This window comes from Drosophila innubila (assembly GCF_004354385.1).
Source record: "Drosophila innubila isolate TH190305 chromosome 3R unlocalized genomic scaffold, UK_Dinn_1.0 2_E_3R, whole genome shotgun sequence".
NCBI classification, from domain to species: domain Eukaryota; kingdom Metazoa; phylum Arthropoda; class Insecta; order Diptera; family Drosophilidae; genus Drosophila; species Drosophila innubila.
In genome coordinates this window covers 9,913,285-9,928,499 of record NW_022995380.1, presented here as the reverse complement: position 1 = coordinate 9,928,499, position 15,215 = coordinate 9,913,285, and the positions used below count along the sequence as shown (strand labels likewise).

At 39.5% G+C, this 15,215-nt stretch overlaps 1 protein-coding gene across 3 annotated transcripts in view; it reads right to left on the bottom strand.

Moving 5' to 3' along the window:
* Positions 1–921: 921 nt before the first annotated feature.
* Positions 922–15,215, bottom strand: part of LOC117791834 (rho GTPase-activating protein 7) — a 99,487-nt gene continuing 85,193 nt past the window's right edge. For all 3 annotated transcript variants that reach the window (XM_034631731.1, XM_034631732.1, XM_034631733.1), the window contains 7 exons: positions 9,536–9,607; positions 5,480–5,631; positions 3,772–5,416; positions 3,229–3,715; positions 2,025–2,297; positions 1,785–1,964; positions 922–1,726 (listed from right to left, as the gene is read on the bottom strand). In XM_034631731.1, coding sequence (XP_034487622.1) covers positions 1,612–1,726; positions 1,785–1,964; positions 2,025–2,297; positions 3,229–3,715; positions 3,772–5,416; positions 5,480–5,631; positions 9,536–9,607 — 2,924 coding nt within the window. In that variant the 3' untranslated portion in view covers positions 922–1,611. The remainder of the gene's footprint in view (positions 1,727–1,784; positions 1,965–2,024; positions 2,298–3,228; positions 3,716–3,771; positions 5,417–5,479; positions 5,632–9,535; positions 9,608–15,215) is intronic.

Below are 15,215 nucleotides of genomic sequence, written 5' to 3'. Positions count from 1 at the left end.
TCCAAATTAGTGAGAAAATCTTAATTCAATATTAAATTAATAACGTCTGTTCAATACTGCTTTCAGTGTATGTTAACACTGCTTGCTTGCAGACCGTAGCACTGCTTGCTTGCAGACCGTAGCACTGCTTTCGGGAAAGTAAAGAGAACAGAAGATAGGTGGCACTGCTCTCATTTCATATTCTGCTCTTCCTCGGTAGATGGCTAGAGCAACGTTCAGTAATTGAACGATAGATGACGCTACCACATTATTTTGGGTTTTCGAATTGTAAAATAAGAAACAAAAAACATTTCTGGCCCTCTTCGGTATTATAAAGTATATATATTCCTGATCAGCATCAGCAGTGCAATTTTAAAGTATTTTTTTCCAAAGATAATATTTTCCAAAATTTCGTTTTGTCCGCGTGATCTTTTTGTAGCGCCACCTCCTGTTTGCTTTGCGAATCCTTTTGTTGGCACTCTCTCTTGACAATTTAGAGAGCTCTGACTATTTTTTGCAACTTCTTTGCGGTTAAATTTGAATATTTAAGAATAATTTAAATAAACCGCCTAACATTAAATTAAAATGCTTGACTTTATTTTGCACATTTCATAGTAATTTTATTGTTTTTATTTTTTTTTGTTGTTTGCTTGTTGTTTTATATATTTTTGTATGTAACACATAGTTATATGCTCCATTTTTTTTGACATTGGCTGGTTAGTTTTTATTTGTCATTACTGCATGAAGTAGTTGATAACTCGTACAGATACTTCTGATACGATTAGATATATATTTTTGCATATATTTAGATATACATATACATAAATAAAACTATATCGCCAAAATGGGCATTTACAATAATATATCTACATACATACATACATCAACAATATATACGTAGTGCTTAAAACTATCAATAACTCTGTACTTCATCTTTTCTTATGTTTTCATAAAGTTATTTAATCAAATTAATTACTTGTTCCTCTCAGTGGAATTTTTCGACAACTTGATGCTCGGTAAACCATTTAGTTGAGTGTAATTGGGGTTAGTAATTTAACTTAAATTTATAGAATTTGACTAGTTGATTTTGCTTTACACATTAAAAGGTTGCGTTTCTTTTTTGAATTCTAGAACATTGATTTTCTTTTCATTTTTTTTACACATTGAGAAGACTACAAACTAATTAACATTAAAGATATAGGGGTGTCATAAACATAACTTGAAACTTTAGTAAGAAATCGTAAAAGTACATTTGTGATATTTATGTATTGAGTATTTTGGATGTTAGATTTCGTTTTGTAAAGTTAAAGTAAGTTAAAGTATCCATAAATTAAGACCACATATAAATATAATACAATAAATTATAGATTTAAAACGTAGTAAAACGTATTGAAGTTTTTTTTTCAATAAAAAGATTTGGAATAATCATAACTTGATAAATATGTACAAAAATATATACTAAAGTTATTAAAAATATATATTTATCTTATTTTGTTTTCGCTTTGAGTAGTTAGACCTAAGCTCGTCGTGGTCCAAAATGTTGGATTTGGATTTGTATACTCGTTGGGGTTATCGAAATGCGTGCGGGTTTGTTTTTGTCTCCTAAAGTTATCATCTATAATATGATCCGGCTTATACTTTGCTTTCGGGCCCATCGGCAACATGTTTGAAGGCCAAACGTATGCGGGATAAATAATGGGAGCAGATATGTCCATAGTTCTTGTTATACCACTCCGGTGTCTTGCCCCTGAAAGTAGGCAATGGTTAGCAGTTACTTCTATAGCTTATGATGATTGCTGACTTACTTGACATCCACCCGCGCCAAATGCATGACTCGCGATCTTCCACTGCCGCAGGGTTCGATGAGGTATCTCGAGGCCAGGACAACTCCACGCACAGCACAGAACAATGGCTTGGCCTTGGCATGATCAATCGAGGTCTCCACAATGACGCAGGCACCGCGCGGCAAATCCGTTTGCCAGGAGCTAAGTAAGACAATGGATCAGTTAGTCTTTAGTTTATTCAAGACAATCCTTCGCACTTACCGCAGCACACAGAAGTCGGTGGTCAACTGACCATCCAGTGCATACTGATAAATCTCAGTGCGATCGTCCAGCTTCTTGACGGTTTGGCATTGCAGCAGATTCGGATCCCAGGAAGCACGCTGTTTGATTATATACTCCAAGACTTCGCGTGGCGGTCCCTCGATTTCGGTGGAGCAGCGCCAGAGACGCAGCGGATGACCATCGCCGACCTTTTTGTACGAAATGTCCACATTGCTGTCGTTCAGGGAATTTATAGCGAACCAGCCTCGAGTTCTATAAGAAGAAAGAATATTAAAGATAAGTCAAATTAGAGAATTGAAAATATCTTAAATTAGGAATGGGTAAAATATCATATCGTTATAGTTATCTAAAATAATTTTTCTCAATTGCAGTAAATTTACAAGAATTTAAATTCCTGAGATGATAAGATTCTGTTATTTCTAGGGAGCGTAACTGTTATAAGTTTTAAAAATAAAAATTGCAACTTAACAATTATTTCCAAACTTTTTTTTAAAAGTTACGATATAACACATCTTTTAATTTTTATTAAAAAAGTAAAAAATTATAATTAAATAACAATTTTTATTTAAATGTTGAAAAATAACACTTATTCTTGATTTTTCCAATAAAAATTTAAAATAGGTGTTATATTTGTTATTTATTTTAAATGTCACAAATAAGAGTTATTCAATAAATTTTAAGTAAAAATCAAATAAATAAAAGTTCAGTTGAATGTTTTTTTTTAAAAGTTACGATATAATACTTATTTTTGATTTTTATTAAAAAAGTAAAAAATAATACTTAAATAACAATTTTTATATAAAAGTTGAAAAATAACACTTATTCTTGATTTTTCCAATAAAAATTGAAAACAGGTGTTATTTTTGATTTTTAATTTAAATGTCACAAATAACTTTTAAGTAAAAATCAAATAAGTAAAAGTTCAGTTGAATGTCTTTTGAATTAATTGGTGTGTTGAAAAAATTTAAAGATATTCTTATTCTTTTTGTGCCAACCGGACTTGTTGTTTTTTGCTAAAGCCCAGAATAAGAATATCTTTAGCTTAGATCGCTAATTAAGACAAAAATAAGAAATTTTGGTATATTGCATGTTATCCTAACATAATTCTATCCTATTGATTTTTTTAGTTAAAATTTGCTAACATAAATTTTATTTGCGGTTCCTGGTTATTTCTTGTACTTACTTTTCGCGTCCCTCTTTAATGGTCGCACTTGTGCACTCATACAGATATCCGCGCCAGTTGTGGAACTGCATGCCTTCACCAAGTGCCTCCAAGGGCACAGGCTTGGACTCCTCCATATAACCGAAGTTGCATTTACCGAGTTTCTCCTTGGCGGCTGTGTAAATGGGTTTGTAGTGGTCAATCATAAAGGACAAGCACTCATGGGAGGCCTTTGCCTCCGCCAGTTCCTTCATGTCCGGCATGCCGGATCCTTTGCCCTTGCGACGGGGCGATGCCGAAACGGAGGCAGATCCCGTCGAAATAGAGGAGTGGAAGATGGATTGTGCCAGACAGACGCCCAGATTGTTGCTGGTCATTTGATTCTGCTGGGAATTTGCAGCCACAATGGTCAAGAATTCCAGCAGCACATAGAGGATTTCACGATTCTCATCTGGCAGTAGAAGAACCGCACATTGAATCGCATCCAAGCGAACTTCCGCAGGTAGATCTAAGGGTATTGAGTTAGAGCGGATTCTAGATTCTACTTTGTTTGTGGTTACTTACGTTGGAAAATGGCCACAAATGTCTCGGACATTTTGGTGGTCAACAGTGACTCGGGTAACTCCCGGAAGTATTGTTTGAGCATGTCGGCGACATCGTAAGCCTGCTGCAGATCAAACACATCCATGCACTCGGCTTTCGATTCGGTGACCTCGATCTGTTCGCGCAGCTTGATGATGCGGGATTTGCCGCCGCTCTTGCGGAAGAGTCCCACCTGGTCGAGGGCATTCAGCTGGAGCCAGCGGAAGGCAGCTCTTACCGCCAGAGGCAGAGACTGTCCGCTGCGCTGTAGGATGAGGAGGAGTGGGACACCAAACACCTTCTTGTCCTTGTAGTCGGGCATTTTGATCTTCTTGATGAACTTGGGCAGCTCCCAGTTCCAGCCGGAGCGGTGAGTGGGACAGTAGCGCTCCATGTAGCCCGTCAATGTGACCAGTGCCAACTTGCGAATGATTTGGAGTTGACCAGCCGACATGGCAGCGAAGGGAATGCCGCCATCCTCTTGCTGCGCCTGGGGCTCGATCTTTTGCGAGAAGCATTTGCGAAAGATCATGTTGGGACGCTCCTCCATCTGGAAGCTGTGATATCGCACCACGGGCTGACGCTTGGCGCCTCCGTTGTGCTCCTCCTCGTTCTTCGGCTCCTTGCGGGATGTGCTGCGGGAACGGAATGATGAGGAGCGGAAGCCATCCCGTTTCTTGGCATCCTTGCCCAGATTTAGGGAGCCACCTCGCGTCAGCTTCTTGATCTTCACCTCAGTGGTATTGGAATTGGCATCTTTGATGAGTAGCTTGCGTCCCTGATGACACTCCGAGTCCGAGTGGGCACCAATGTCATCCACCTTGCCGGAGCGCTGCAGGAAACGTCGCGCCTTCGAGGGTTTGCGCAGGGAGAGTGACAGCTTGCCACCCGTAGATGACTCCTGGCTGTCACTGTAGTAGGAGGAGGAGTCATCCGACTTGCCCTCCTTCAGCTGAGTCATTGGGCTCGAGAAGAAGTGGAGCGGACTTGTGCGCATGGAGCGGGGAGTGGTCGGAGTACGCTTGGGACTGGCCCGATTGGGACTAAGGAAGTTCTCGCTATGGCTTGGAACCTTCAGCTCATTGCCAAAGAAAGGCGCCTTGGGGAATGTGTGGATGGGACTCAATGCCGAGGGTGAGGGCGGTGTGGAGTAGACGGCGTCCGGTTTATTCAAACTTCTGCGTAGCCCCATCTGTGACAGGTCCAACACTTGTGGTCCACTGATGACCACATTCTCGCGATTCTGTCGCTTACGACGTCGCGACTTGATGGACTCCACGCGTCGCAAAAAGGCCTTGGCGCCATCCTTGAACCTCTCGCTGCCCGTGCGACGCAAACGAGTTGCGGCTCCATCGGAGCCATCATGCAGGGAACTATCATTGGAGTCGCCCTTGCTGCAGCCTGGTATCATGAGAGTGATGCCAGCGCCGCCAATATCGTAGCTATCGTCCTCGAAGCGATCCGGACTCGACTCCTTTGAGGAGCTCTCCGTCTTCTCCAGATTGAGAAGTCCTGGCGGCGGCAACTCCAATCCCATTTCGCCAATGCGCGACCAGCGTCGAATGTGTGGTTGGAATGTCCAATTCTCGCTCAGGGCAAAGTTCTCATCGTCAGATTCCTCCTTTTGCTGCAAATACTCAACAATCACACTCGTGTCCTTAAGTTTTCTCTCCTTCCGAGCTGAACTCACCTGTGGCGTCTGCGGCTTGTGGGATTGATCCAGTCGCATGTTGGCACAACGATTGAGGACACAGAGTCGCCGGTAGAGCGACTGCAGTTGATCGTTCTCGAGATTGGTATGATCTTTGGCTACATTGTTCAGTTCGATGGGGAACTGATGATCTGCAATAACAATTAACCAGTCGAATATTTCTTTAATTATTATTAAACTCTGTTGATGCCGCGTCCGATCGCAACGACAGTCCATGAAATTCTAATTGAAAAACCAGAAAAATCGATCGACGAGGCGCCTATTAAACGCAGCTATATGCAAAATAATCATACACACAGACATAGAGTGGCAATATGAGTTGAAAAAAATAAACTAGAAAGAAAAAATACCATTCGGAACGTGGAAGATACTTTGATACCCTGTATGCAATTTCCAGCTCAGAAAGCAACGAAAAAATGTATATTAAAACAAATTTTTAGATCACTCCTTGAAATGGACAGGTATATGATATAATGGACTGATTAAAGCTAAATTTAGGACCAGAAAAGTATCTGCATATCTCCTTTAACGCCAAATTTCATGACAAATTCGAAATACCCGCTGCCAAAGTGAAATAAAGTCGCGTTGTAAAATTTTCACAGAGTTTTTCCAGATATTTTGCGTGGCCAATTTGCACGTAGGAAATCAAGTTGCCAGACGACGACCGACCACATAAAACAGATACGCCAGACGTTTACACATGTCGCGTCGTACACAAACAAAGACAGAAAGATACCTCAACAGATACTTGTACAGCTCAAGATACAGATACATTTACAGCTACAGCTACAGCTACGAGTCCAGCAACTGGCAGGCGATGCCGTGAGATACGAGCAGCTGCAGTTCCGTAGGATGCACGCCTGGAAAACTTGGCTGACTGTCGCGACTCACTCACTTACTAGCCGCTTTTGTTAGTATAAATATTGTTAGCAGCACAACAAAAAATGCATCTTAAAAAGCCATTCAAAGTTCATTGAACCTTCTGGGCCAGAACTCAAAATCGAATCCGAAACCGCATTCAACACAATTCCATCCCTATGGCGATTCCTTAGCGAGCTTTTTATAGTTTTGTTTATTCGGGACGAGCGCTTTTTTTTCCGACCATTTACAGTTTATTTATACTTTCATTTAAATGTTTTACTAAATGCTGTGTTTAATTTCTAATTGTATGCACTTTGATGCTAACGAAATAAACAGAATCGCACGGCGCACACACATTGAAGACCCAATTTTTGGAGAGTGTGCCACTTAATTGAATATGCGGTGGTGGTGTTGCTGCTGTTGGAGGTGGTGGCAACCAACGGGCGGCCCATATTAGAGTAGACCACAGCAGTAGAAATAGCAGCATTACGAGTATGAATATCAACACACACACACACACACAACCTTTCCGCTGACGTCAGAGAAATGGGAGAGAGAAAGAGGAAAATTCGTTGGAAACTTATTTAAGTTTTTTGATAGTTTACAACAGTTTACAGGGCAACGGAGCAATTCATTCAGTTAGCGATTCAATTTATTGGGCCAAGCATATGATTAATTTTTCGCCGAGCCACAAATGGGAAATCAGAAATGTTTGTTTGCATTAGGATTAAAGATGACGCAGTGCGCAGAAAAATTTTCTATCTGCTTTTGTAATAAAGTTCAATTTTATGGTGTGAAATGTGAGGGAAAATTTTTGGTGAAATTTGTAAGAAAACATTTTGAAATCATGTACCATAATCAATTGAGTAATACAACTTGCTTAAATCGATGCCATAATCGAACATCAATCAGACTTGGACTTGGACTTGCCCCACAGTGCAAGTCACACCCTCGAATTAAGGCTGCCACTTTTAGTGAATAATGTGTGCGTACGAATGCCAAATGGAAACTGAAAGAGAATATAAAACAAACAGAAATTACACTCTGTCGCTTTTTCTTTCGCATTCACATTTCTTTTGTGCTTTTTTGCTTAAGCAAATTAACAGACGCTTACAACTGTTACACCTCCTTTCAGCAGACTCTGAGAGCGGTCGGAGCAAAGTCACTGCCAAATGACAGAGCAATGAAGCGCTGAACACCTACGGCATTTCAATCTACCGAACGAACAAACCCCAAAAGAATCCCCAAATCCTGCCATCATTCCACATTTAAAACGCGCTCGTTGCGCATGCGCCGTTGCCTTGTTTACACGAAACTCATTAAAATACGCATTTATCATGTGGCACAGGGATGTGGCATGGGATGGCAATGGGTTGGGCTGGAGCTGGAGCTGGAACTGAAGTTGTAGCTGGAGCTGGAGCTGAAGCCGGGGATGGACTGCAATTTAAATGCGCGCACAAATTATTTCGCAAAAGATACAAATTTGGTTGAACGCATTTGCCGCTGCGAATTTATGCAACGAAATGGGCATATTTCAAGGTCGGGCGACAGCAACACACACGTGTATGTATCTGTATCTGTATCTCTATATGTAGCTGTATCTGTATCTGTATCTGCTTGTGTTGCAATGCAGATCGTGCTGGGCATTTGGGCGCCTCAGGTTATTGCCCAAAACAGCGGGTTCTCCATTTCAGATTCACTTTTTTTGTTGCTTTGCCTTTTGGCCTGGCTCATAATTCAAATAAAGTCGCTGAACTTTTGGCCGGCTCTAAAGAATTCTTTTGGACTCTTTTTTATATTTAAATTGTATTTATTTGAATTTGCAGATTTGGCGGCGTCATCAATCTGCGCGGCCTTCAGGCGTTAAATGCAAAGCGACGTCGCGCCAGAAATTTCGGCGACAAATACCGATTCGAAAAGAGACCAAAGCAGGTCTTGATGGGATCGAGAGGAGGGGTGGGGGGAATCTGTATCCAGCGATTACGATTAACAGACCCAAATACGCATAAATATGCAGCTTGACAAGGGTTCAATGAACCCACACTAACATTTTGGCTAGTGGCTAACCAAAAATTAAAAAAAAAATGCGAAAGAACGAAATCATTTTAATTTCAGAATATGTTTTTTAGGCTTTTTAGCCGAATGTGATTTTTATATACCCTGTAACGAGGGTAAAATAAGTTAGGGCATATTTTTGAGGAAGCCTTGCTATTTTTTCAAACTGTAGTTCTGGTTAAGTGACAGGTTGGATAATAAACATTTTTTTTAAAAGAAAACATATAAAGCAGGGTATCTCGTAGTCGAGGACTTTCCACTAAAGTTTTCGTAATCGTTTTTGTTTTTATTTTTGTTTTTTGGGTTTCTCATACAAAGGTGGTCTTCATAAAGTCTTGCGCAACGTGTCCTTTAGCCTTTTATTATATTTTATCTGCGCTTGATGAGTTTTTCTGGTTGTTCTTCTTTTTTTTTTTTTGTTGCTTTCTGCGTATTTTTTGTTAAATTCTTTTGGGCAAAGCAGAGGGCACGATCACACAGAGCTGTGGCAGAGGGAGAAGAAGGGGCAGAAACCGGGCGTGGCGTTTTTTTAGCTTTCGTTTTCGCTTGAAAGGATTTCAATGAACGTCACGAAGATCGCTGCTCCTAATTGTTGTCGCGCCGTCGCTTCGTGCCATGGATATCAGATTCACTTGGCGGATTTTCGGCTATCATACTCGTATCATGACTATGCTGTGGATGGATGAATGCTGAACAATGAGCTGCGCGTGATCCAGCATTTAAATTGGGTTCTGTGTTGCAAGCACACACAATGTTGCCACGTCATAATGTCGGCAATTTGATGGCTATTTATTTTAGTGGCAGGCAAAAGTGAAAGTGCGCTTCATGAAATTAATAAACGCCACTTGGGAAGCGTAAAATACTCGCATACGAGTGCGAGTGCGAGTATAAAAACTAAATGGCGAGCAAAGCGAGTCACTCTTGATGACGTCGTCTGCAACGTCATTGCTCGCGTCAAGCATAACCATCAATTACCAGACTACAGACTACAGACCATAGTGCTGCCCACATTGCCACGCCCATTGGGCAAGCATGTTAACATGACAAGGCACCGCGGCCAGCTTGTGGAGACGGAAGTGCGTGCTCTGTGGCTTTTTTTGACTTTGACTTGCAACTTACCTTCGTACATCTGCGCGTATTGCGGAAAACCTGCCGCCCGCAGCCATTTGCAAGCTTCCACGGCTTCGATTTCTGTTGCGAGAAAATAAAAAAAACATATAGTATTAATATCACGCATACGTCCTGGTGTACTACAAATAAAGTTAATTGTAATTAAATTGCTGTGCGACTTTTTGCGCCTGACAAAACTTAATCAGTTTCGCTGGAAACCAATTACACGCCAAGGAGTCAAGCGTTCAATTTGGCTTTAACTCGCTCTCAACTGAAGTTGAGTGTGTGGCTTGGCTTCGCTTTGTGCTCGCTTGGACATTTCTCACTTGATGGATTATGTTGTAAACTGTCCAAATGATGTCGACGCTTAAAGTTTTTAAAAGACGGCATTTTAAACTGTTTTTGTTGTTGACTGTCTTTTTATACTCTGACCGCGGGTTAATTAAGTTTGTGCAATTGTAAGTAGGTTCCATAAAGTATATATCATCTTGGTCAGTATGAACAGACGAGTCGATGAATTAATATCATGCGGTCCGTTTGAATAAACTGATCCCAGAGATGGTAATCTTCAGATTCTTACCGACATAACATTGACATTTGGCACATAAACCAAGTCCGGATCTGTTTTTAAATTTCATCACGATCGTATAATAAACAAATATGTTACTCAAGACCTTCTGAACCGGGTCTTGTCATGAAGATCTCCGACCAAAATTTAGACGATCTAACCAGTATTACCCCTTAAACCTCCCCCTTATAAGTTATCTTTAATTCATTGTTATATTCTATCATAAATAATTTTGTTTTTATTTTTAGTTTAATTTCACACTCATTCTTTGTAAAATTTCATTACATTTTTAATAAAAAAAAAAAATAAAAAATAATAAAAAATTTCCTTTAAAATCGAACCTAAAAAGAAGAAAAGAACACTGAAGTTCCAACGCACATAGCTAGGCGCAGGGTATCTGTTAGTCGACTAAAGCTTTCTTACTTGTTGCCCCTGGCTATTTGCTGATTAAACAACATTTTTGGGTTCGCCAAGATGACATGAAAGTAAAAGTTTTGAAGAATCTTTCAAAATGATGTTCAAAATGGGATAACAAGACTACCGCGAAATAAGGCCAACATAATGTGCTTTTGGCTAAAAGCAAAGACCTCTTCTCGTTTCGTCTGTTTGTTTTTTTTTTTTTGCTAAAAAACACAATGATTGAACTGCAAATAATTATTGTATGCCATCGTTTTATGATTCTACACGGTAAATAGCTGAGATCACAGCAATGCCACCATGAACTGCCGGAAAATAGGCAACATTTTGTTTTCAATGAATACAAATGGCATTATAGACATTATGTCGAAGCTTAGAATGAGTATTTGAGATTTGTTCGCGTATCAATTGAATTGAGGTAAACCATAAAAGCAGCTAGCTCTCTATGTGTATAAGCTGCTATTTTAAATGCTAATCTGTTTGGTGTTTTACATTGCTCGTTGGCTTTCGAAACGAATTCAATTTGAGACACATCTGCAGGCAGGCAGGATGGCAGGATAACCAAGAGAAATGTTGAAACAGTGACAGAGAGAGAGTGAGAGAGGGGGGAGGGAGAGCCTTACTGGAAACTGTTACCTGTGCTATTGATTTTTAATCAACTTTGTCGACCATGCGAAATACGTAGAACGACAACATGAAACACTTTCCGGCTGCTTACTGTCAAAGTAGCATTTATGCGGCGGGTTGGCGAGGGTTGAATTATTATTGAATTTTGCAAGCGATTAACTTGCACGACTGTCGGAAAAGGTGACTGTGTCACACAGGCGAACGAGCCGGGTTTCGACCCGGACTGTCAACTAGGCGGACAAGCAGGCAGGCAGTCAGCTTGCTTCCTGTGAAAGAGTTTGTTCCTCTAGTTTTATTTTTAAACAGCGTCAATCTACTGGCTCACATTTGAAATCGATTCAAGTGAATTTGAGGCGGAAAATTGTTGTCATAACTTGAGCTGTTCCAGGTTCGATTGCATCAGGATTATCTGATGACTAAACTGACCTGCTCTACAAATAAAGACAAATGTATCTATGTGTGCCTTGGCCAAACGAAACAATTAGCAATACTGCGCCCATAATTACACAAAGTGCCATCAGGAGAAGTCGGCGGAGAAAGTAGAAGCAACTAAAAATAGCTGGACAACAGCTCATTAATTATCCATGCGTGTACAGAGAACACCTAGCGACATCAACTCGTCTAACAGGAACAACAACCATAGCTATTGAGTAACCCATAACAATGCAAATGCCACTTGAGCGTTATTAAAATTGCGCATACGCCGCGTATTCATGTTCGCTATCCTTGTCATTGTCATTTTCGTATTCGTTGCCGCTTTCGCTTCGCCTGGCCACTGGCTCATCTAAAAGCCATTTAAAGTGCGCACATTATTGTTATGGACGCTTGTCAGGAGGCGTATGCCACGCCTACCCTTACCTTACATTGCCAAGCACTTTATTGCGCCAGAGTCAATATTTGTTGTTGTTTTTGTTGCTGTTTGTTGGTCACACAGAGTCGCCCACAGGCTGTGTGTGTGTGTGTGTGTGTGTGTGTATGTGTGGGGTACAAACTCTCTTTGTTGTGCTTCCCGTTCTGTCATTGTTCTCCTCATTTTGGTCATTTCGCCATGTTAAAACATTTTAAAGCCAACCACGCGCATATTCACGCAAGATATTTATTATGCCTCGTGTGTGCGTGTGTGTGTGTGTGTGCGTGTGTGTGTGTGTGTGTATGTGGATGCTCCAGGCAACAGGCAAAGTTGATTTAAGTGACCAACGATTACGCGTGTTTAGCGTCTAATTAAAAATATAAATGGGAAAGACTTTAAATTAAATCGCTTACTACAACAAATTTGTTTCTTACTTTGATTAGTTAACTATCGCTTTTTTCTTCCTTACGCGTTCAATAAATCCCACAAAAAAAACCTCTAAACGAGGTAAAAGTCTAGTGACGAAAGCAATTTCTAGACCCAAAATTTCTGATATCCAATTTTGTGACGAACAAAATTCAGTTTAATCTAAAATTTTAAATAAAAATATAAATTAATATAAAAAACGAAAATTGGCATTGTGCACTGTGAGTAAAAGGGTGATCTTCTTTGTACATAAAAATAACTTTTGCGCAGTGCCGAATGCCAATTTTCGTTTTTATATTAATTTATATTTTATTTAAAATTTTAGATTAAACTGAATTTTGTTCGTCACAAAATTGATATCAGAAATTTTGGGTCTAGAAATTGCTTGTCACAGACTTTACCTCGTTTAGGTTTTTTTGTGGATATCAGAAATTTTGCAATTGCTTTTGCTTTTGACATTGTAACTTTATCATTAATGCAGGCAAATAGTAAAATATAAAAATTTAATTGTTAAACGTATTTCATATTTAAAAAATTTTTTTTTTTTTAATTATAAAGAAAAACTAGGGGGCCACGCCCCCTGCTCGCTTTGCTCGCGTTGCTACAGCCGAGCATACTATACTGTCGGAGACCTCGTACTTACTATGAAAAAAAAAGTTTTTCATACTAAGACTTGGATTTCACCCGATCGGTCCTATGACAGCTATATGATATAGTGGTTCCGATTAGAACCAACTTTGTTCAGGATATATAAGTCTTAAATAAATGCATATTCTATTAGTTTGGTTACGATATCTAGTAAAACAAAAAAGTTTTTCATACTAAGACTTAATATTGGACCGATTGGTCCTAAGACAGCTATGATATAGTGGTCCGATTTGAACCAACTTTGGTCAGGATATATAAAACCAAGTTTAATGCATATTGTATTAGTTTGGTTAAGATTTCTCATTAAACAAAAAAGTTTTTCATACTAAAACCTAATTTTGACCCGATCGGTCCTATGACAGCTATATGATATAGTGGTCCGATTTGAACCAACTTTGGTCAGAATAAATAAAACCAAGTTAAATGCATATTGTATCATTTTGGTTGAGATATCTCATAAAACCTCGTACTCTCGTACTAAAACGTGATTTTCGACCGATAGAAAATGTATTTATTCACTTAACAGGTAATATCTTCCGAACCCTCAACCAAAATTTATGTTTCATATACCAAAAAACGCGAAATTGTACGTATTACAACATATTAAAATTTAACAAAATCGTTAGAGCCGTTTTGTCAGAAATCGCCAAAATGTAAGCTAAAAACTTTATTTCACCTGTAAAATGTTACCTGAGTACTTTAGAAAAAAAGTTTAAAGGTACGCCTAAAAGCCCCCAAACACACCTTTCTAATAATATATAGAACATATCTGTAGCTTCTATGGTTTGGAAACTGTTGAGGTTTCAATTTTGGCGGGATTTAGCGTTTTCCCGCTAAACTAGCGGGAAATTGAAAAAGTCGTAGAACAAACATTTCTAGATTTTTGAAAAGGAATCAATCCCCATCATTACATTTAAGCTTCTTTAGCGCTTTGATGCAAACAGACAAACAGACAAACAGACAAACAGACAAACAGACAAACAAACTGACTTTTCATTTCATTTTGAGAAGTCCACTAAAATTTTCAAATTTATTTATCTTTTGAACCAGTTATCGGATTTGGGTGATTGAGGTATCAATCGACGCGTATTTTTAAGTAGAATTTTTAAAAAATAAAAAATTTTACCAAAAAGCCCCAACAGCCCCATAAGCTGCAATTATCAAAATTTTTCCCCTCCCACTTACACCCCCGTATCTCATGACCCAGGTTGGTTAGAAAAAGTTTTAGTACGCCATTTTGTAAGTTAGAACTAAACCTGTCGATCGGTATATAGCTCGATCTGATCGGACAGTCGTAGCAAATTTTCCAACTTAGCTGTATATATAGTTAGTCGCCTTTCGCACCCTTCGTGCTGCTTTCGTCACTAACGCGAACTGCCGTCCGCAGTGATTAGTCGCCTTTCGCACCCTTCGTGCTGCTTTCGTCACTAACGCGAACTGCCGTCCGCAGTGATTAAAGAAAAGCTAGTGTTGACTGAAATTTAAGCTGCTTTCAGCTGTACAAATTTCAATGAAACGCGAATCCTTAACACAATTGACTTGGCAAGGATTCGTTTTGCGCCCGTCTGACAGCTTGTTCTGTTGCCTGTGTTACTGACATCCTTTGTCTTTTCGCGTACTCCAGAAAAAGTTAACTGAACCAGCACACAACACACACACACACACACACACACACAAACCGAGAACAACACGCATCGCATGCAAATGACACACACTTCCGAGAATGGTTTACAGTCGAGGAACTTACATAAAATGTTTACAGACAGGGATCTCATACAGAAACACATACGTATTGCAGAGCACATGTTGCACGTGGCGTATACGTAGCGAACTGGCTTCATTTGCTTATCAAAATATTGTTTAAGATTGCAAGCAGAAAACAAAGTTTAGCTAAGTTAATTACAAGTATTTTTCCGCTCGCGGTCGCTGTGATAAAAGCCTTTATAATAATATTGACCTTTCATAAATCCCCATTTTAAAATTGAATTTTGATAGCCTGCAGAGCGAATTTGAAGCCTGAACACACTAATTGCATTTTAATTCGGTTAAACGCTGCCTGTTGCAGTTTGCCTGTGGCAAATTGTTGTATATTATTATTGTTGTCCACATTATTTAGCAACCATTTTTGTACATATTTTTTCGCATTCTATTTG